The sequence below is a fragment of the Callorhinus ursinus genome, unplaced genomic scaffold, assembly GCF_003265705.2.
Source record: "Callorhinus ursinus isolate GAN/ISIS: 27379988/994484 unplaced genomic scaffold, GSC_fseal_2.0 scaffold12, whole genome shotgun sequence".
Classification (NCBI taxonomy): Eukaryota; Metazoa; Chordata; class Mammalia; order Carnivora; family Otariidae; genus Callorhinus; species Callorhinus ursinus.
This window is the reverse complement of record NW_027397074.1, coordinates 20,146,909-20,170,647: the sequence shown is the minus strand read 5'-3', so window position 1 is coordinate 20,170,647 and position 23,739 is coordinate 20,146,909. Positions and strand designations below refer to the sequence as shown.

Genomic DNA, 23,739 nt, shown 5'->3' with positions numbered 1-23,739 from the left:
AAGGGGCGCCTAGCTGGCTCAGTCAGTAGAGTGTGCGACTCTTGACCTCAGGGTTGTAAGTTCGAGCCCCATGTTGGGTATAGAGTCTTTAAAAAAAAAAAAAAAACTTAAAAAAATTTAGAAGGGCCATCAGACAGGAAGTGTATGGAAAGAATAGAGAACTTCAATCAGTCTGGTAAATTGCTTTGTTCCTTGTTAAAGAGGGCAAGAATTTAAAGACACTGGACATTTGCAGAGCAATGAGTACAGAATCCCACAGGCACCTGCTTGTGAGACACTGGGTTCTCTCTAAAGTGCTCTTCACACAGTCTCCGTGTTATTTCACTCCAAAGGCTCATGTAGGGAGTGTCTGTGAGTGTGGAGAACATTAGTAAGCAAAATAAAATGTATTACAATATAAAAATGAAGCAGATAGGCTTTGGGGCAAGGTGGACCTGGTTTGAATTTTAATAAAAGTCTGCATTTTGTTATTTGTCCTTAGGTAAGTCTAGAACATCTCTAATCCTAGCTGCTCATCAGAAAATAGGGATGATAATAATACTACCTTGCTCCTGAAATTTTTGTGAGAATTAAATGAGATGTTTGGGGAGCACATGGTATTATATTAGAGTCAACATTACTGTTCTAGAAATAATAGCTGTTAAGATTCCATTGTTTGGCTTTTCTAAAATTGATATATAATATTTATATTTATAATTCACATATAACATTTAAAAAATATGGTCTCTGGTAATAGGCTACAAATTTTTTTAAAGCCCATTATCGTTGAAAAATATCTGTCAGTCATTGAGCAAGGGGTTCGGAAACATTTCCATGTGTGCCATAGGAATATATTAAATAAAATATTTATTAACTGAGCACAAGTTCAGGTAAAGCACTAGGCCAAAGATTAGAGGCAAACCTAGAGAAGTCCTTGCCCTCTAGGGGTATTGACCTACTTGGGAAAATGCCAGAAATGTCACCAAGTGAGCTCATTTAATTGCCAGTTAAATGCTCCGTGTAGACACTGAGGGCTGTGTGTTCCTCTGAAGCCCGGAGTGATGGCTAACTACCATAATGCTGTGAGAAAGGAAAGTGATAAAATCAGAAAAATAGGTCCAGAGGTATGTCACTGCGGCATCAGGACCCACGGAAAGAGAGAGCCCCCTGAGGAAGTCCTGTGAGAGCAGAGAGGTGAGGAAAGGGAGCTCGGAGAAGAATCTGACCCAAGAAGAGTTTCAAAGAAGCCCACGAACCCCTCGGCCCAGACTAGAACAGTGATGTGTTCCACCCTACCAGGAAGTTGGGTAGGACTTTGAAACCAGGGCCTGTGTGTCCCCCTGTGGCACTGTTGTCGGCAGTGAGTGCGAATAGAATACCCACGGTGATAAAACAGGGGAGTCAGGGCCCAGCCGGTACTTACGACAGATCCTTACCATGAAGTCAAATGCGAGAAAATTCTTCATTGACCAAAGGAAAGATGTCTCACTTCTTTACTCCTTCCTCACCCTTAAAGAATGTTTTGCTTCCTGTAAACAGTGGTAATGACCAATATGATTGAAATGTAATGAGAAAATTCCGTGTTTGATATGTATCTTTATTCTTGTAGGCCTCTTTTTCGTGGAAGTTCAGATGTCGATCAGCTTGGAAAAATCTTGGAGTAAGTAGAAACTGTAATTTTACATCAGCGTTCATAGCATGAAAACATTTACAGTGCCTTTCCTCTGACATTCATATAAAATGTTTACCTCTTGTCTTTCCTCCTCCAAGCTGCGGCCACAGTCAGTGTTACTATTTGTGTGGTGAGGGGGGACATGGCAGACATGCTGTTTTATGCAGAGCCCGTCGTGACCTGTGGCCTAACCCGTCTGCTCTGGAAGCTTGTATGTTGCTCACGTGGGTCTTTTTCGAGGATCCTCCTCCTCCCACCCGGCTGAGCCCCATTTCTTGAGTTCAGATGTGTTATCTGCTTGGGGCCATTTCAGATGCATCCGCCGTCCGTGGTGGGGCGTTCGGTTGCCTGGTAACCCATCCTGGCCCACCGGGCTTCCTGTCCCCATTGAGTATCCCCATTGGTTCATCTAGATTGATTTTACATTGTTTTGTTTTGGATGGTATGCTACACAACCCATTTTTCTTTGGAGCCCCAAAATGGGAAATGAGAACCCTAGGTTCTAACCCTATGTCTGTTGCTAAATTCTATGCAGTCTTGAGAAAGTTATTTAAAATGCCCTGTAAAAAAAATAAAATAAAATAAAATGCCCTGTAAAGTGCATGCACGGTGCCTGGTGCATACTGAATGCTTTTAAAATGGCAGCTATGATTATAATTCATCATTAATTGTTTAACCTTTTTGTTCCTTAACTTCTTCACCTGAATACTGAAACTTAGGACGTAAATTCTAAGATCTTTTCTTGCGCTCAAATTCTTTGGTTCTAATTGTCTGTTACTTAGCTCGTTGATGATTTGCAGAGTTCCATTCATGTCTACATGTTTGTGACTGTGGGGGTATGTATGCTTTTGTATTTCTAGAATGTTAAGAAGAGGCCTTTCCTCTCACAAAGCATGAAGTATGGCCTCCTTTTGGGATAGGTGCCTTTGCCAAGCCCCCTCAGAATTGGGGTGAAGTAAGAAAAACGGAGTTCTAGAACCAAAAGCAGCCCCAGTCATTGGTCTGTAACATTTTATAGGAATCCCAGTGATTTTTATGGTATTTTCAGTCCGCAAAACTGGTGAAAAGTATCCCTAAAGAAAATAATTATATGTTAACACTATCTACTCGAGCATGACTGCTTAAAACAGTTGGTATAAAACTGGAACCTCAGTTTGTTCTCTAAGTGACTGAACAGCTCCACTAGATTTCGAATGATGCCAGTGGCACTGCTGAATCAGAATCCAGTGGCTTTAAGGCCTGAAAAATATTTGCTGGTTTTATTGTGTGGGGGCTTCCCAGGCCCAGGGCGGCTGCCGAGACTCCCACTCCTCCTCCTCCTGCCACTCCATAAAATGGACAGATTCAGGACAAAACTCATGTTCTCTCTGCTTCTGGATGTCAACTCATCTTTGCTCATAGAGTGATGAACCCCCATCTATTCTTCCCCAGCACTGTTGAATATAGTTTGTGTGCGGTGAGAACTTGAAGCAGGAACTGGGAAAGTCAGACACACCAGTGACTCTTGTTAAAGGGAAAAGTGATCATGACAGAAGCCAGCTTGCCAGACGTTAAACCCATTACCACCTTTCCCTTACTGACATCACCTGGGCGTTCTGTCCAGCTCCAGCCCTGGGGTCTGCAAACTTGTTAGCCTTGTTAGTGCCGCTAAGTATCAGAAGCCAGGGGGAGCTGGACCCGAGAGAACCTCTGACAAACAAGTTTGACTTGTGCCCAAGGGAGAGCCAGTTCCACTTTTGGCAAAGGCCTGAGACCCTTAGGTTGCCAGCAGAAAAGAAGCCATGAAGTTCTATAGGTCTTAGGCCTTTAGCATTTACTTCTTGGTTTCTGGCCTTGTTCCACTGAAATTATGTTCTCTTTACTCTGCCTTGGTTCCTTTGGCATACAGAAGAGGGACAATGCTGCACCCTAGTGTCATTTCTAAAGTACTTGAAAAATGATTTCTGTTCCTCTGCCATTTATAGATTTTGTGCTGTCAGTCTTTACGGTACAGATGTCAACTTTTAAGGCTTATGTTCAGCTGTCCAAATACTGAAACTTGATGCAGGCACTTTTTAATGGACCTATCAGAGTTTCACAATGTTCGTATATGGGCCATAAAAGTTCATACTGGATATTAAAGGGATTTTTTCTTTTTCTTTTTTTTTTTTTAAGGAAAGCCACATTCACATTCTCTTACAGGGAGAACTGTTTCTGCATTTAGAAAGATTTATACTTTCAAAGAACAGCAAGTACTTTGAAAGTGAAACTGAACGCTTTTAGCTCGTGACATTTTAGAGCATTTTTCAGAGCAGAGTCATAGTTAAATGGAAACAAAATATTGGATTTGGAATCAGGAGAGCTGGATTCGCTCCCGCTCTGTGGCGGAACTTACTGTGTGTGACTTTGGCGGTTGATTTCACTCCTCACCCCTTTGTTTCCACATCTATAAAAAGGAAGCAATAACTGACCTGCATGTCTCAGGAGGTCGTTCGGGGATCAGAGGAGGGGGCAGATTTAAAAATACTTTTGAAAGTTATTTATATAGATAGCTATGTATACATATATGTAATTATGCACCACACATACATGAACACAGACTTTTTTTTGCTTTTGGCACTCAGCTACCCACGTCACCAGATTTATTTCAATATAAATATATTCAAAGCTGCAGATAAAAAGATTTTTTTAAAGATTTTAAATTATTACTAAGAATTTTTATAATTGATTTCTAGATGACTGGCGATGGTAATGCCAAAGAAAGATCTAAAAATGGCTAAAACACTAAAAAGGAAGGAAATTGTTAAAGTTCTTTCACAAGCATTCTCTTTTTCTTTCTCTGCCTATCCCAGTCTTTCCAAGCCTACACATTTATGTCCTTGAATAATTAATAGTGGTATCCTTTTTCTTTCTACTCTTCCTCTAGATCTCGCTATTAAGTAAATTTGTGTATTGCCCAAGTTGCATTTCCATCCCCTTGTTCTAGTAAATACGTCCGTGAGTCTGTCTTTATTTGCCTCAACAGCGTGGCTCTCCCAGCATGTCCAGCAGAGGTAGGGTTCCAGGGTCTTTTCCCGGACACCCAGTGACAGGTGCAGTTATGCTACAGGTGTCTGCTCTCCCCAGGTGAGGTCTGTGACCTGGGCTCTGTTGAGGGAATGAAAGGGGGAAGAAAGTCTTACAGAGAGAGCCTGTGACGTCCACCACCACATCTTCCTGAAACCTGGAAATCCATTCAGGAGAACACATTTTCTCGACCTGTGTCCCAGTGAGTGCAGGCCAAGGAGAAGACTCTTAACACAGGCCAGCACCATTGCTATCTCTAGTTCAAAGAATTTGGCAAGGGGGCGCCTGGCTGGCTCAGTTGGTAGAACATGCAACTCTTGATCTCAGGGTTGTGAGTTCAAGCCCCACGTTGGGTGCAGAGATTTCTTAAAAATAAAATCTTAAAAAAAAAGTTCGGTAAATTTGAATAGCCATATGTTCTGTCCACTACATTATAACTTTTTTTTTTAAATATTTTATTTATTTATTAGAGAGAGAGAGAATGAGAGATAGAGAGCACAAGAGGGAAGAGGGTCAGAGGGAGAAGCAGACTCCCCGCTGAGCGGGGAGCTACATTATAACTTTTTAGTTTGGAGTTAATCAGAGTCTGTAAGTGAGATACAAGTTCTTGCATCCCCTGATTTCCCTTGTTCAAACCTACCTACTATCTATATATAAACTTTATTTTTTTTAAGATTTTATTTATTTGAGAGTGAAAGTGAGAGAGATCACAGAGGGGAGAGGGAGAAGCAGACTCGCCGCTGAGCGGGGAGCCCGAGGCAGGGCTGGATCGCAGGACCCTGAGATCATGACCTAAGTCGAAGGCAGATGCTCAACCAAGTCGCCCAGGTGCCCCTATATACATAAACTTTAAATAATATCTCCATATTGCGCGTGGGTGGCTCAGTCCGTTGAGCATACCACTCTTGGTTTCCACTGGGTCGTGATCTTGGGGTCGTGGGCTTGGCCTCCTCTCAGGCTCCCCACTGAGCGTGGGGTCTGCTTGACTCTGCCGCCGGCCCCCCCACCTCATGTGTGTGAACTCTCTCTATCTCTCAAATAAGTATGTAAAGCCACCGACCTATTAATATTTCTGAAGAACCTCAAGTCACACATCAATAGGACTCAAGCAGTTCGTATTTTTAGTGTAGTAGTGATGCATTGCCTATGCATTTTAGATTAATAACATGATTTTCCTCTTATAATAGTAATAATAATGGATGGGGCTCCTGAGTGGCTCAGTTGGTTGGGCATCTGCCTTCAGCTCAGGTCATGATCTCAGGGTCCTGGGATCTGGCCCCATGTCGGGCTCCCTGCCCATCAGGGGAGTCTGCTTCTCCTCCCTCTGCCTCTCCCCCCTCTCGTGCTCTCTCTCTCTGTCTCAATAAATCAATAAAAATCTTTAAAATAATAATACTAACAATGGGTAATGTATTGATACTAACAAGTACTGTGTGTCAGGCACTGTGCTATGCACTTTATATAAATTCTCACTGTGAATTATGACTGTTAATAAATAAAGACACTGAGGCTCACAGAAGTTAAGTAGTTTGTCCTTACCTACCAGTAAGTTGTAGGAGTAGAATCTGAACCCAGGTCTGCCTTTTCCAAAGTCTACGCTATTTTGTTAATTTATTTTTTGTACTTAAATATAGTTGACATACAATGCCTGTGCTGTTTCTATATCACTTGATCTTCTCTCCACGTCTTTCTGATCCCAGAATAATTTTCAGGGGAAGCATAAGTGATACTGTCTTTATTTATTGTTTGCTCACTTTGGAATACTATAAAATAGTTTTGTAGGGGCGCCTGGGTGGCTCAGTCGGTTAACTGTCCGGCTGTTGATTTCGGCTCAGGTCATGATCTCAGGGTTGTGAAATCGAGCCCCGTGTCAGGCTCTGTGCTCAGCCTGGAGTCTGCTTGTCTCTCTCCCTCTGTTCCTGCCCCTACATGCTTGCTCGCTCTCTCTAAAATAAATAAATAGTAAATAAATAAAATCTTTTACAATAAAAATATCAGTTTTGTAATATAAAATATATATCAACTAAATTTAACTTAATGAATTTAATTTGAAATTAAATTATAAAATAGTGTTTGCCTAGCACAGGATTCACATATCTTTTAGCCTCTTTTTGGCCTGATTCTAACGTATGTAATTACCGTTTAGGGAATTATTCTTGAACCAAAAGTGCAACCAAATTTATGTGCTAATGAATCGTGTTAGATGAGCATTATAAAAGCATGGCAATATGAGAGTGTTGGATCAGAACCCAAAAAGCATTCTTGGGCATAAAGGAAAATATATGCCCATGTGGGGCTCCTACTCTGTCAGTATGTCAGGACTTACTGGTAGTAATATACTATTTTCTATTTCTGCATCATCTCATACATTTAGTATCTGCTACTAGAGGAATCTCTTAACCCTTCCCAGTGAATTTTACAATTTTCCTGAAAGATCACCCTCTACCCTGTGATCATCATACTGCCGCAGGACAGAGATGAGAGACCTGCCAGTAATAGGCTCTGTGTCCCCCATGCCTGCCTCTCAGACTTCACCATCATCTGGACTTTGGTGGGAAAACAGCTTCAGCATAGCAGCTAATGATGCTTATGTTCACACGTGGTTCTTTTGTAGCGTCATTGGACTCCCGGGAGAGGAGGACTGGCCTCGAGATGTCGCCCTTCCCAGGCAGGCTTTTCACTCAAAATCTCCTCAACCGATTGAGAAGTTTGTAACAGATATCGACGAGCAAGGCAAAGACCTACTTCTGGTAAGTGCCCGTGGTGCAGAGTTGGTCTTGTGCAGTGCTGATGAGAGATGCGACCCGTCCGCTGGGTGGTCTCCTGGGGGTGGGCCCAGCATCAGTTCAGCATCACGGACCCCAGAGAGGTCTCTGCAGCTTTCATTTCCACACCTGCCGCCGCTGGTGGCTTTTGATTCTGGAATGTCTTCTTCGTTTCCTACAGAAGGAGAAAGAGTCTGACCCACACACTTTCAGTCTGCCATCTTTAAATGTTCATTTGAACGCGGCCACAGAAGCCTCTCGATTCATGTAGACATATGCTTCCAATGAGTAGTCAATGCGGCATGCACACTGAAAATAAGGACTTGTGTCCTGTTTGAGATTCAGACTCGTAATACTTGGCCTTATACATCCTTCCCTATGCTTGGCAGACAGAAAAATAGATAGAGGAGTGGACCTATTGAGCTACCCTTGGTGTTCAGAACTCAATGAATAGTAAGTGTATCCTTTACCTACTGACTAACAATCTTTGATATCAAACCAAGAAGGTGCTCCTAGACCTGGAGGCACTAGTGCTCCCGTTCTGTCAATGTATTCTGAATTTCCGACATAGACCTAAGAGTCTATAGGCTTTAGTAGAAATGTTCTACTTTAGCTCTGTGTGGACACAGCCATTGATGGGCATGTTCGCAGAGCCATGAGTCTCCCAGTGAAAGCCCTAATTCCATCTTCACCTGATGGTGGCTCATTTTCTGGCTTACTCAAAGATTCCCTCCCTGCCACGTTACAGAGAAGGACAGCTATATTCCCTTCTCACTGTTCCATTTCTAAGACACTCACTAAGGACTTTTGGCTCACATCTTTGGACATTATTATTAGAAGGGAGAATATAGTCTCCTGTAGAGAGGCTCACTACATATACACACTTGCTGGCTCACCTGCTATTTAGGAAAATTTTTCCTGGGTTTCATGTAACAGACAAGTACTTGGATTACCTTAAGAAAAGGGGGTTTGATGGAATGTTTCATGTGGCCTGGCAGTGAAAAGCCATGCAGAGTGTAAATGCTCTCTCGGTCCTGCTAAGAGCATCACCACCTGCTTGTCTCTGCCCTGCAGGCCTTTTTCTCCCCTTTTCTTTTCGGTAGCACTGTCTGCTCCCCTTAACTGCAGCTGGCCCCTTGACTCTCAGAACTTCGGCCAACTCCTGGATCCTTTCAGCTCTAACCCCCACTGCTCACATTTGCTCTGTTAGTATTTCCTACGTCAGATTCCTAAAAGGCAGAATGTGGCTGACACGCCTCACCTTTTTGCCAAGCCATGATAGGAGTTGCTGCCAAGGGCCAGGTCACCATTCTGGGTCCAGGCAGCTGTGCTGGGAGGGGGTGGGGACGATGTGTTCTAAAATATGTCCACCATCGACTTTCCTTTTCAGCAAGAACTTTGAGTGGAATGCTCCTCTTAGAAGAAGATTCTGGACACAGAATCACAGGGATAGCCAATTTTAGTTGTGAAGCATCCCACTCCTTCAGCTACTGGGACACCCAAAGACAACTCAGAGTATCTCCTGGCTCCAGCGTCAGTAGGAATCACCAGGAGGAACTCAGAATGTCAAGATAGCAGACGACGCCGCATGCTCATTCAGTGTCTCCCACCCAAAGGGGGCGGCTTTCCAAGTCAGACCACACACTAGTGCTGGACTAAAGAAGCAGCAGGAGACAGAGAAGAAATAGGAACAAAGAAACTACCAGAGAGAGAAGGAAGAGGGTAGACGATGAGTGTCAGCGGGGATTAGAAAAAGCAAAGGAAAAGAGTAAGAGGCAGCCCCAGTGACGTCAGGACTAGAAGAGACTGAAGGACAGTACGTAATAATCCATGGGCGTTCCGGGAGAGGACAGCCCAGGACCACAAAGCTCAGAAACCCCTGAAAGTTCTCCCTGTTTCCTGCTAGAGGGCCATGGGGCAGAACTGTCGAGCAGAAGAAAGAGAGCCATTTGGTGGCAGAGAAGCAGTGGAGATCCCAGCAGTGTTTGTTGCCTCTACTCAAAATGATTTAGTGAGGGTGAAAAGGGAAAGGTATTTTAGGAAGTTGTTTCCTTTAAGAAGCGACATTTCAATTTTAGCACTTTTAAGAATTGTCCTTTGTTTTATCTGAAAACAAGGCTGACGCTATCATGTCTCAGCTACGGGATGGATGGTTGTCTACGTCGGCATGTTATAAATGCCCTTACGTACACACATAAGTAGTGCACGGTAATAAGCCCGTTCAGGGGGAAGACTATTTTTAACATCCAAAACCTACCCATCTTTACACGTTTTGTCCCCTTCGTCGTGGTTAACTTGAGAGGCTGAGTACTTACTCCAAATATGATGCTCTTGCTGAAAAAAGTTTTAAGAGTTTCTGCTGTTTTTAGAGCCTTAAGGCACATATTGGGGGAAGGGGGTATTCCTTGGATTAGTCTACTTTTGCTGCATAACACACAACCCAGAAGTCTCCCTAGCGCACAGCAGTAAGCATTTGTTTCTTGCTTATGGGTCTGCAGGTTGGCAGAGACAGCTGTGCTGCATGCAGCCTGTGGGTCAAGGACAAGTGTTCTCCATGTGTCTCATTCTGGGACCCAGAACAAGAGGGGCTTCTCAAGTCATCCCATTGCCCTGTTGACATAGACCAGTGATAGAACTTAGCCACCATGTCTAACAATGTTTCTGTAGCACCTAAAGTATTAAGACTTCCATCTTGGGGCACCTGGGTGGCTCAGTCGTTAAGCGTCTGCCTTGGGCTCAGGTCATGATCCCAGGGTCCTGGGATGGAGCCCCGCATCAGGCTCCCTGCTCGGCAGGGACTCTGCTTCTCCCTCCCCCTTTGTCCCTCCCCCACTAGTGTGTGCGCTCGCTCGCTCTCTCTCTCTCTGTCTCAAATAAATAAAATCTTAAAAAAAAAACTTCCAACTGGAGATTCTCACACACTTCGATGTTAGGCTAAGGAGTTCTCCTTCCCTCCACCCTCTTCCCAGCTCTAAGCCATCAGGATAGCTGTGAGGATGGGCTTCCTCCCACACCGTCCTCTAGGGACATGTCTCTCTCTCTTGAACATATTCCCACAACTTTTTTTTTCTTCGTTCCTATGTCCCAGGGATTAAACCGGCTGCTTCCTTTTCTAATGTCACTACCTAATTTTCTCCTTTCTGGACTCTGGGGAAGAGAGACCTCAGGCTCAAGGATTTTGCTCCTGCTCTTCTGTCCTGAGGGAATTCAGCCCATGCAAAACTTTTCTTAAGATGTTTTTTGCTATGAGAGACAGTAGGACCATTCTACCAACAAGCTCTTCCTCTGCTTGCCCTTTGGTTCTTTGGTTTTCAGGAGAGATTATGAGAAACTGGCCTCCATGGACTGGTGGGGAGCTCAGCATAAATAAGATTTCAGGGGACCCAAAAATTTGCCTGGAATTATATATAGAATTTTCCAGGTCAGTAGTGTTCCACAGAGTGTTAGAGAGGGTCCTAATCTAGTCAGGACCTGACCGAGACTCTGAGCTCCTTGAGGGCAAAAACCCAGGTTACATGGAAGAGGTCAGCATAACCATGATAATGTACAGAGGGGACTGAAATTGATAGACATTTCGGGTGCCCAGCTCACTTCAGTGGGTGCTGCATCACATGGATGGGGAAGCTGGTGGAGCTTCTCTGCTGCTTGTGTGTCCCTGGGCAATGGGCGGGTCTTTCTCATCCTTCACTAGTGCTGGCCACCTGCTGGGCACTCTGGAGGTGTCCGTGAAAGGGCAGGAGGAGGGTTTCAAGAACAGGATCACCTGGGGTTGGACTGGAAGTGGAACTGAGGTTAGGGAAGCGTTCTGCCTACTTGATGATGAATCGGCAGTTTGGGAACAGAGATTGCGGCTCCAGAGGTTCACCTTCCCCACCTTTCACCTTCTGCCTGCACTGGAGTTGACAGCCTGGAATAGAGTTTGGTACCAGAACTGAACCTAGAGGATGGTTCGGCCCTGGGGCAGAGTCCACAGCTGGCTGGTGATCTGGATAAGCTGGGCCTAGGTGTTAGCCCTTACTTGCCCCTTCCCTAATAAGGAAAACCTTTATTTCCTGGTTTAAAATGTATTTCCTTTCTTGTTCCTTTGTTGTCGTTTTGGTTTGGTCTTGATTTTAGAAATTTGTCGGAAACTGTTACTGTCATTTAGTAATTAGCCTTTTACCCCTGAACAAGGTAACCCCCTTCCATTCCTGACTCATCAGTATTTAAACCTTGGGGGAGGGTAAAAAGTTCAGGTGATGCCGCTGACTATAGGACTAAGTTGGTTGGCATTAGAAAAATCACTATCTAAATAAAGTTGTAGGGGCACCTGGGTGGCTCAGTTGGTTAAGCGACTGCCTTCGGCTCGGGTCATGATCTCGGGGTCCTGGGATCGAGCCCCGCATCGGGCTCCCTGCTCGGCGGGAGGCCTGCTTCTCCCTCTCCCACTCCCCCTGCTTGTGTTCCCTCTCTCGCTGTCTCTCTCTCTGTCAAATAAATAAAATCTTTAAAAAAAAAACAAAACAAAAAAAATAAATAAATAAATAAAGTTGTATACATACTACAGTAATAATAATATTTTTTTAAAGGATGTGGGGTGGGTTGAAGAGAAAGCCTGGGGAGGTAACAGTCCACAGGCACCCCAAAAGCTGTTTATACATTGAGCCCATATATAAGATGGCTATGTCTACATTTTGTTTAGTGCCCTTTTTTAAAAGATTTACTTATTAATTTTTTTTTTAAAGATTTCATTTATTTATTTGACAGAGAGAGACACAGTGAGAGAGGGAACACAAGCAGGGGGAGTGGGAGAGAGGGAGAAGCAGGCTTCCCGCAGAGCAGGGAGCCCAATGCGGGGCTCGATCCCAGGACCCTGGGATCACGACCTGAGCCAAAGGCAGACGCCCAACGACTGAGCTACCCAGGCGCCCCTATTTTTTTAGTTTTTTAAAGATTTTATTTGTTTATCTGAGAGAGCGCAAAAGCAAGAGAGATCACAGAGGGAGATGGAGAAGCAGACTCGCCAATGAGCGAAGAGCCCGATGTGGGGCTCGATCCCAGGACCCTGACATCATGACCTGAGCCAAAGGCAGATGCTTAACCGACTGAGCCACCCAGGCGCCCCTTATTTATTTGAGAGAGAGAAAGCATGAGCAGGAGGAGGGAGAGAGAGAATCTCAAGCAGTCAGACTCCCCTCTGAGCGTGGAGCCCCACGCAGAGCTCCATCTCACCACCGTGAGATCGTGACCTAAGCTGAAACCAAGAGGTGGCCGCTCAACCGCCTGAGCCACCTGGGTGCCCCGTAGTGCCCCCTGAAGTAGATACTCATTCTCTTTATAGACACACTTAATTGATGGTGGTGAATAAATGTGTAACTGTGTAAGCAGATTATTTTAAATGGACATGTTTTACGTCAATCAGTGATTTTTTTTCTTTATCACAGAAGTGCTTAACATTTAATCCAGCCAAAAGGATATCCGCCTACAGTGCCCTGTCTCACCCATACTTCCATGACCTGGAGAGGTGCAAGGAGAACCTGGATGCCCATCTCCCTCCCAGCCAGAACAGCTCAGAGATGAATACAGCCTGAGGTGCCGGCCGCCGCCTTGAGCTGATCACCCGGAGAACACCCTTGGGGGCTGATGCCCCCCCCCGCCCCGCACCCTGAGTAAGCCCCGGCAGAGCTGCTGAGGATCACTGGCTGGGGATCTTCTAGTTGCCGTCTTCTGGACGGGCTCTGCTTCTCCATGGAAACCACCTCGTGTACTGTTTTGAAATCAATGCAAGAATGTTTGCAGCTTTATGTTCATTCGTTTGTTTGTCTGTTTGTTTGTTTGTTTGTTTCAAGAACCTGGAAAAATTCCAGAAGAAGAGAAGCTGCTGACCAATTGTGCTGCCATTTCATTTTTCTAACCTTGAATGCTGCCAGTGTGAAGTGAGCAATCCAGGCACAGCTGAGTTATGATGTAATCTCTCTGCAGCTGCCCGAGCCTGATTCGGTACTTTTGAGTGAGAATGTGAGAGTGTATGTGTGTGTGTGTGTGTGTGTGTGTGTGTGTGTGTGTGTGTGTGTGATTCTTGTTCTCTTAAAAGTGTTACTTTCTGTAAACAACAAGAATAATTGAATTTTAAAGACTCAAAGTGACCTATAAATAACAGGTGCCTGTTGACTAAAGGTAATTTACCAGAATGGGCTTCACAAATTAGAACGTTGAGCCTATGTCCTCAAAATTTCATGGCCAAAAGCAGTAAATTTGCTAGCAGTAAAAGGTTCACTATTTAGATGACGTTTTATACACACAACAAAAGGGAAAAAATGCAAGTATCTTTTAAGAGACCTGTTTTTTAAAGCATACATTCTATTTACTCTTCAAAAAGCTGAATTTACTCAATATAAGTCCATTTTAACCTGTATTATATGCTTTATTGTTTCTTTTGAAAAATACCCTATAAGCTTTTTCTTACTTGCTATAGATTTAGGGAGTGTACCTCAAATAGGTAAAATTGTCAAAAAAAAATTAGAGAAAGCCTTTATTTCCTGATTTGAAATCTGTTTCCTTTTTGGGTTTTGTTGTTACTTTGTTTTGTTTTTGATTTTAGGAATTTGTCAGAAACTGTGTTTTGTTTTTGATTTTAGGAATTTGTCAGAAACTGTTTCCTGTTTTAGTGTGGAGAGTAGTTCTCTCTGACAAGAGACAGGAATACCATTTAAGTTTTCCCTATTACACTGTACTTTTTCCACCATGCACTGCCTTGTTTGCAAAGTATCCATCTTATCTATCCCCCAGGGCCTCTAATATATATTACTGCCATTACATAACTAATAACAGATTGCTTAAGCTTTTCCCATGCACCTCCTGCTTGTTTGCTTTCAATGAACCTTTTGTAAATAGTTAGATTCAGATTGTGGCTTGTGGCTCCGATTTCGCTATCCTAACAGGGTCCCCCCTCTGTTATGTTCTTGCTCTGATGCGATCTTCCTACCTGGCATTCATTGTTGTTACCTAGGCAGTGAGTAGAGGACCAGTTTTTCTCTATCACCAGCACATAGATTGCTTTAAACTGTTACTTAGTGTTTTACGATTTTTTTTTTAGAATATATTGTCAGTGTAGAATCAGAGAGAATGTCTTTAACTATTTTTTAGAAATATATATTTACTGTATAAAATGATCTTTTCTCCATCCCCCAGGCTGTGCTTGTTTCTAGTGCCTTGTGCGTACTCCTCTCTGCAGAGCCAGCCTGCCCTGGGCATTGTGAACAGCTTTATTTTTTTTCTCTTGCCGTTTTCCCTACTGTTCCTTATATTCCAGTGTCATCTCTGCCTTACATGTGGTTAGTGCTGAAAGACACAGAGATTAAGTATCTTTTTGGAAGTTTAGCTATCTTTGCTTTCTGACTCATGTTTTGAGTGCATGCAACAGTTAGACCGTGTTTAGAGTTAGGGTTTTCAAAGAATGAACATTGCTTCCCTCAGTAGAAAATGTTCCAGATTATGTTTATATGTTGTCAGGCCTTCCTGAATTCTTCACAGCTCAATATTTCTTATACTACCATCTTGAACAAGAGAAAAATTAGGAGACTTTTCTCCTTGGAAGCTTTTTGGGGTGGGAATTACTCTTTTTTAATACATAATGTTGTTTAACATTTTTCTAACTCTCAGTAACTTGAAGAGCAGGAAGATTTGTCTAAAACCAGATACGAATGAGAAGATGGGCCGTAAGAATGTTTTACGCTTTCTTCATTGTTGACAACATTGATTATGTTTTGTCATCACTGTAAATGCTTGAGATATAATGAATCCAGAGAATTCGGGGCGATGTCTCCCCTGGAACAGTGAGTTCTTCCTTTCCTTTGATCGGGGGTCAAAATACAAAGACGTTTTTGCTGGGGCCTAGCAATTGAATTTTAAAACTCACTGCCCTGATTCGTCATGTGCTTTTTGGTTAGAGTGGACATAACTTGAGTTTCTGCTTTTTTAAGTTTTTCACAAGTTCTCCCAAGAAAAATGCAGCTGTTCTAAACTGGAATTTTTCAGCATTCTTGAGAATTTTAAACAAGTAGAGAGCTCCGCTTTATTTCTAGCATATACTTTTGGTTCATTTCTCGGTAGTGTTTATGAAGAAAACTTAAAGCACAAACATTTCTGCATTGGATACTTGGCAGACTATCCTTGGAGAGGCAGAAGGAGGGGGCACCTCGGCCTCTCTGAACTTAAGAGTCTGACCCCAGTGCTCACATCTGTAGTTCTTGTAGTTGAGTGGTTACTCTCTTGTTTTATGGCTTTTATATCTGGGCTCACCAGTTCTGAAATCCAGATCCCACACAAGCACCCTTGCTACTGGGGCACTGGGAAGCATATAGCTGCATAGGAATTTACTGAATACAGCTTATTCTTCTGTGACAGATGGTTTCAAAGGTCTTTGCCAAAAGCGAAGGCGTGGTTAGCTGCAAAGGTCATACTGCTCCGGGGTTATACTGAAGCAGCTTATAGCAATAAAAATCTGGTGTCAGATTGAAAATCACATTTGAATTTCCAGCTGAGGACTGGGGCTGGCATGTGCCTGATAGTTTCTACGTGGCAGTTGTTCTGGGGGCCCAGGCATTGTGGGAACTGTTGTGCAGGCTGGCATTGTAACAATCCCATTTAAGAATAAAAGAGACACCTGTCCATTTCAGCATCATAAGCTATCATGGGGCAAAGGTAATAAGGTCCTAATCTTATAACCTTAAAAACACAATTTCCAAGAGCTTTAAGAACCCAGTGCCTTGGCGCCTCCCACTTTGTCTCTCCTTTAAAGTGGATAGGAACCCAAGAAGCAAAGAACCTGTTTTGGACAAGAGCTCCGAGCCTTTTCATCCCTCTGTATTCTCATGATTTTCTCTCAGGACTCACACAGTAGGAATGGCACGCTCTTCATTTAGCCCAAGGTGTCTTACTAAAAATGTCTCAAAATATTTACAAGACTAGAATATCAGCCTTTTAGTTGGAAGTAAAAATGAAAATTTCAGAACGCACGGGCTGTCTTAAAGAAAATTTGTACCCCTTACTAAAGATTTTATCGTTTGACTCCAGAAAGTGGTACTGTCCATCTTGATGAAAAAAAGCCTAAATAGTACCAATATTTTGAACCTTAAATTATGTATTACAATTGAGCTTTTAACTACAGCTGCTTCTCTTAAAAGCGGTGCCTATTAAAGTCAGTAATGACAATCCTCATTCCTTTATAGAAATTAAAATCATGTAAGCTTCTAATTAAAACACATTAAAATTCTTCTCTTCAAAGAATTGCTTCTTTTAAATGACAACTAGACAATTTTTATGATAAGCACACAAGAGAATGTCTCACATTTTCCAAAAGCAGTCTTTTGTTGCATCGTCGGGTCTAGGAAAGAGTAATATTAAAAGTTAATAAGCCACTGTAATTACTTAATTGTGTTAGTATAGAAACTATAGAATATTTACCTTGGAAAGAAAATGTTGAGACATTATAAATTCTTAGGTATTGATAGAATTCAGAAGAATGCATGTTTTACATTGTGACACATAAAAACAGTGTCTCTATTTTGTAAAAATAAAGATGTGATGTGATTTCTAAATCTTTTAAAGTCCTAAGACAGTGGACAACGGATAGAGGAAGTTCAGGAGAAAACGAAGGTATTCCAAGAAGGATAGTTTCAAAGTTAGATATATTCTGAAGGATGGATATTAACAAATATATTGTAAGAAGTTATATTAAAGTCACCTGGCAACTATGAAGTTGATACGTTCAAAAACATGTTTTTGTGAAAAAGCTGTTCCAAGCAGTTGCCATTTCAAATGTCGGCCTTAACAAACTCAATCATCCGTACTCTTTATTTCATGGGAGGAAGCAGCTACATGAAGCTACGGTCTTTATATAAGCCTAAGAATGTTCACTGTAAATATATATATATATATATATTAAATTTTAAAACGGCACAGATTTCCTGTGCCACCAGGATTTTTTGAAAAATTGTGAAGCCCGAATCATGTGCATCCAGTACATTCAGATGTATGATTAGAAACGTGTAGCTACGTGCTCCTTCCCCACCGTGGGAAAGCTTGAGGCTACCAAAAGCCTGTCAGGCAATGTGAGCCCCCAGATCATTTGTTTTCCTGAAAAGCACAAGAAAATAGCATTTTCATTTCTTATCAATGCAGTTTGCAACGTACTTGTGTTACATACCTATATCTCAAGCATTTCTAACTTGTACTTTTTCAGAAAATAAACCAGAATATTCCTTTGGCCTTTTTTATCTTCTGATGTTTATATACAACAGGAGGGTAAAAGAGAAGAGGTCTGATTTTTAACTGTGTGGGTTTTTTTCTTCATTTAACGTTTGTTTGTTTGTTTTAATGAAGTATGAATCAGCTTTTCTAAATGTTTTCTATTTCCTAGCATTCCCAGGGAGTTTAGATAAATGCATGAACTTCCATCGACCTCTGTATGTTTCCCTGATACTGGTGCTCTGGCCTTCAAGAAGAAAACAGGAGCCTCTTGAAAATTAATACAGGCTTTTTTTTCAAGCATCTACTTAAATATTAATACAGCAGGTTGAAGGTTATATGGTAGGAAAGGGAAACGATTTTTCTTGCAGATGTCGGTTTTAAATTTCACACTGTCCTCGAAGACATGAGCTTTCTTGTTTTATTCCAGTGTTCCACAAGGTAGTGCTCTCAGGGGGGAGAAAGAAATCAGCAGGGCTAAAGGTACTTCTCAAGACTTCATTCTAACTTTATTTTTCTGCACATATTTTACTCTTGCTTAGCACTTGTTTATCAGGATGATTAAGAGTCTTCCTAACACTCTGTAACCTGGATATTTTAGTTGTTCTCTAGGTTCTGAATAATTGTCTGCGAGTAAGTTTTCTTGAGAATGGATAACACCCATTTTGATCATTTAAGTGCATAAAGAGAGCCAAGACATATGTTTCAAGAAGCCTTTTTTTTTTTTTTTTTTTGAGGTACCTAATTACCTTACTGTCCTGGGTGCAGAAGTTACAAAGATGGACAGGCTTACTAGTTAAAAGGCAGCACTCATCTGTGACCAGGATAGTTTTGTTAGGAGTATAAAACTCCTCCAGTGGCCTCAGCCAAAATACCTATACCCTGGCTGCTGTTTTCACATTTCCTACCATGATGGTCTTTAGGCACTGACTAAAATCTTAAACCCTCATTTAAAAAAAATCAGATGAGTAAAATAAGTAACATTGGTATTTAGGTAGACAAAACTGGTTGGTTTGTTTTTTCCTGAAGAATTGCCATGCTGAAACAGAGCCCTTAAATTCTAAAAGACCTGGTCATGTTTTACATCTGTGTAATCACAAGTGTAAATTCACAAGAAATGCTAATTTTTAAAAATCCTGTCCAAGCATGTGACCATGATAACTTGGGAGTATATTTACATAAATCTTTAATTTCTCTACTTGGGAAGTTCTTTGACTATATATATATATATATATATATACACATATATATATATTTCTCCATACACACTCCTACGTTTTAATTCACAGGTCTGCTCAGAGACTGATCATCCCCCAGATGGTTTTAGTTAATTTTAGAAGTCCTTTTCCTCAGTAAGTGTTAAGAGAAATTTAGGAGGAAGGCAATGATAGTACTTTTCAGAGTTTCCTTAACACGGCGTAACAGAAGGCAGTTTATTCCTTCGGAGTGGCAGAAACTCGATAGTGCCTGCTTAACTTCCCTGCAGAGTAGCCTACAGGCAAGTCTCATGAATTCATTCTGAATCAAAATACGGCACACACCAGGGGCTGGCCAAAGCTCTCTGGGGACCCGTCGGCCTCCTCCCTCTGCTTAAAACCCCACTGAAGTTGATTCTAATTTAAGCCCCTAAATGGAAGGCCGAATTCAAACCTCGAGTTTGTTATCAGTTGGGCCAGTCTGAACCCTATTTGCTCGTGGCCAACACTTGACGCCCACCTGAAAACCTTCTGGGTGCGCTGCGCCATCACCCCGGCCCTTTGGCGGTAGAGTGGCAGTGGGCGGAGCTGGCTGGGACCCGCCCACCGCTCACCTGGTGGTGCCTGAAACATAGTACAGACCCGGCAGGATGCTGTCCGAGGTCCATGTGCCCTGCTGCTGTCTCAGAGGCATCTGTTCTGCAATCTTAGGAAGTGACATGTCCCTAGAAGCAAACGGGTGTCTTCTGTGCATAAATAAGTACAACACAATTCTTTGAAAGTTCGGGTATAAAGAGATGCTGTTCTGTATGAAGCGTCTACCAGGCATCTCTCAAGCTCTAAGCTCAGCTTTTTTTTTTTTTTTAAGAGAAGATGTATAATTACAGGAAAGATTTTTTATTTTTTTATTTTCTATCATTCTACATATATGATGGCAAAAGATATGCGTGGAAAAGTTTTGTTTTGAAAATTTGTTTATTTTCTGCCTAGGCGAAAGCTCCTAACTCTCTAGTTTCTACTTTCTTCTTTCTCTTCTTTGTCAAATAGTTAAAGGTATGTAAGCCAGTTATCTCACATAGTAGGGGTATTTTCCTGTTTAGAGGGCCTTTTGTGTGAATTGTTTGATCAAGCAAATAACTCCTCTACTTTAGGAGTTTGGATTGTCAAATGTAGGTTTCCTTAATAAAGGGGGCACATAACTACATATTGCAATAAAGAACTATGACTGTAGCACTAAAGGGCAAGCATAGAGCCACACAGTTATTTAATTTCTAACGCTCTGTGGTTTCTGGCCAAATTCCATTGACATGCTTAGGTTACAGTCCTGAAGATACCCACTGAACCCTTACCTTGAAAGTTTCTAATCTTAAGTTTTTTGAAATGCAATAATATGTATTAGCTAGCAATACTTCTGTGATCACCAGCAACTCCTAATTTAACCTTGACGTCTCCGAATAATGAAAATAGATCCCAGCAGTAACACATTTCTTGGACCGCCCCCCCCAAGTACATTATATAGCTTCTCATTTTGGTCCTGTGTTTGCAACAACATACACGTGACTATTACAGTTTTTCACTTATTTTGTATTCATGTGTTTTACTATGACCAGTAGTAAATATATTAGTACATGGGATGAATAGCAGCAACTACCCCTAGAATCAGCACTTAACAAGGTGGGGAATTTCTATTTCAAGTTGTTCTACACTTGCATAAATTATTTCTATTATTATTCATGTATGTTATTTATTTCTGAATCACACTAGTCCTGTGAAAGTACAACTGAAAGGAGATGGCATTAGGATTTGCATTTAATGTTCATTATCATGGTCTCGATGGAGTGAAGTAAATTAAAATTAGACTAAGCCCCCAAATAAGCTGCATGCATTTTAACATGATGAGTAGAATTTAAGTCTGTAGGTGTAGTATTTTTGTGTCTAGATGTTTTATCATTATGTAAAGAAATTAAAGCAAAGGACTTTGTAGTTCTTTTGTCAAATATGCATATAGTATAGCATGAAAATACAGCAAAAAAATTAAAACCAGATAGAAAGCATCAGATACTGCCTTAATTTAGGAACTCGGCCAGACGGCCATCGGAGTAGATGCCCGGCAGAGACAGGTACCTGGGTGGTGCCTCCTCATAGCTGGCCTCGAGAAGAAGCTTCCTCCCTGCAATCTCATACCCTCATAGGTGTCCTGTGCAGTAGTGGGAACAGGTAGTAACTGTTGCAAGGAGAACAGTGTGAGAGTTTTCTGTAGAAGCAAACTGTCAGCTTGTGCCTTGGGGCTTCCAGAATGTGTCAGATGGAGAAATTCAAGTTTCCGTGCTTCAAGCAACGTGTTTTTGTACAGAAGCAATTCAGTCTGGTAATAAACACACGGATTGGATGTACAGTAGTCAACAGTGGATGGTAACAACCAACAGTCCCCAACACCTCAGAAGCTTGTTGCATTTCTGGTATTTCAGGTTTTGATCTGAAGGTTAATTGGCAAGTGTTTGGTCTAGAAGAGCAGTATGTGTTAAGAAAAGCACAATATCGGTTCCCGTAGAGTACAGATTAGAACTAGAGGGTTTTATAGAATTACCATGTCAGAGATGTGTCAATGCATGTTTTCACTGTAAAATGTATTAGTGTAGTGTTTCTGCATTCCCATAGGGCTTAGGTAAAACTTTATTCTAGGTTTTCAGCAAGGCTGGCCTACCCAGTAAGCTTTTTTTTTTTTTTTTTTTTTTTGGAACTTTTGTAGTAGAAAATGTGTTAAACGTAGAAAAAAATCTTAATTTGGACATTTGACTTGTTGGTTTCTGTGTTTGAAATCACGGTTCTGGAGATGTAGAGGTTGTGCGTGCACATATCAGATACTCATCTAGGCTGTGTGAACCAGCCCAGGATAACCAGTGTCCCCCCATCCCCTGCATCCTTCCTCCCTCCCACCCCCATCCGGGCCTGTGTGGTGCTCTTTATCCTCTTCTGCCGCTCTGTGGGCGTCAGGGACACGGTGAGAGGGAGGCTTTAGGCATCACAGGTGTGCCTGCTCAGGCTTGGCCACCACTATTACTTGACCTTCGGCTGGGCACAGAGTGCTCTCACAACACCCATCACAAATGCCCTCCAGCATGTTTGTGTGCATTGTGATTTTAAAACCAAGTCATCCTACAGAGCATTCAGTTTTGGCTGTGGTGCAAGGAGAGAAACTAAACAAGGCTATAAACCACATTCCAGGCTGCTGTTTCCTATCCATCTACAGGCCATAGTTTTACTGTATTTCTTCATACTTGAAACTCATTCTGCTATTTTAATATCAGGGTACAGACTTATAAGGGTGCATGTTCCTTAAAGGTGCAAAATTACTCTCATTCTGTTTGCTCGTATCGCTACAGAATGCTCTTTTGGTGCTTTGGGTTGAGCAGGTCAAAGGAGCAGTGTGGAAATTCACTGCCTGGAACACAGTCTTACAAGAATGTTAGCAGATGGCTTGGTAGTAGATCGTGCTTCTGCTCTTTTCTCCGTGCACAAGGTTGAGAGTTACCACACTGGCCTGTCAGGTTCACCTGGGTATCCTTTGTCACAGAGTACAGGAACCCTGTGCTCTCCCCAAACGTGGGTGCCATGCGGCTCTCTGAAAGCAGGGGCCTTCCTGCATGCCAGATCATTTAGCCCCCAAAGAACAATGGCCATGCGTGTAGACAGGAGCAGAATGGGAAGGGCGACCATCCCTCCAATACACAAAAAGCTCTCCTGGGGCAAAAAAGAAAAAGAAAGAAAGAAAGCTTATCTGTAAAGTTACTCCCTTTTTAGCACCCTGAGCTAAATGATCTTGCTTCTTTCCCTTTAGGTAGATGAAAATACAGGTCAGTTTATCTAGACTCTTCTCACCTGAAGAGGAAAATAGAAAAGTAGATTGTATCATGTAAGATATATAATCCAAGGACTACCAAAACTTACATTAAATCCCCCATCCATAGCAATCTGTTTTAAAAAGTAGCTCAAGTCAAAGATTCTTTATGATCTGGACTGCCCGAGGTCAGGGACAGTCATTCTAGCATGCGCCTTACTCTAGGACTTAACTTGGAGAATGACAACTGCCAATGTTCTCTCTGTTGCAGTGGCAAAGGTAACCTGTCAGAAAATGCAGAGGGTTGCAGATCACAAATCCTTTGGAAACTGGATGTCTTACTGGGTGCTAGAATGCAAATTTAGGTATTTATTGTCAGATAATGGAATTCATTGTTTTTTAAGAATTAGTGTTGAAATGTCACTGTCCAGTTCATTGTTTTCACATATGCACAAGCTAAATTGAAGCAAAAAGAGAATGGTTTGTATATTTGTCATACCTTTTGTATTTCTTACAATAAAAATATTGGTAGCAAATAAAAATAATAAAAACAGCCATCTTAGACTGCTTTCTTGGAAACGAATTACTGTCATAGCTATTTTTCTTTTTACTTAATGTAAAGTGAATATAATTACGGTGAGTAAAGTAACATAATTAAATAGCAAGTTTTAGCAGAATGCGTTTTAAACTTTTGTTATAAGAGACTCCTTTGCAGGTTTCAGATGTTTTTAAAAAACAAAATAGCAGCTCATTGCGCTTAAAGCGCCAGCAACGAATGTTTAGTAACCTCTTACTAGTTGATTATGCTAAACTCTGACAACCCAAAACTAAGTTAGGCACGGCAGTCCTTTCCAGAGCTTGCAGATGGGGACCATGAAAAGGTTTGTGTAACCAACTGCTGATAACCTACAGATGAGCAAAGGGGTCACACTGGAAGTGACACTTGAATGGACTCAAAACCGAAAATCAGTGTCTCCCAGGCATACAAGCAGAAATACTGTGCATGTGCAAAGGCAT

General features: G+C 42.0%; 1 protein-coding gene across 1 annotated transcript in view; it reads left to right on the top strand.

The window, feature by feature from the left end:
• Nucleotides 1-23,277, top strand: part of CDK6 (cyclin dependent kinase 6) — a 236,161-nt gene extending 212,884 nt beyond the window's left edge. The window contains exons 5-7 of the mRNA XM_025872880.2: nucleotides 1,589-1,639; nucleotides 7,311-7,446; nucleotides 12,885-23,277. Of these exons, the coding sequence (XP_025728665.1) occupies nucleotides 1,589-1,639; nucleotides 7,311-7,446; nucleotides 12,885-13,031 (334 nt within the window). The 3' untranslated portion in view covers nucleotides 13,032-23,277. The remainder of the gene's footprint in view (nucleotides 1-1,588; nucleotides 1,640-7,310; nucleotides 7,447-12,884) is intronic.
• The last annotated feature ends 462 nt before the right edge of the window (nucleotides 23,278-23,739 follow it).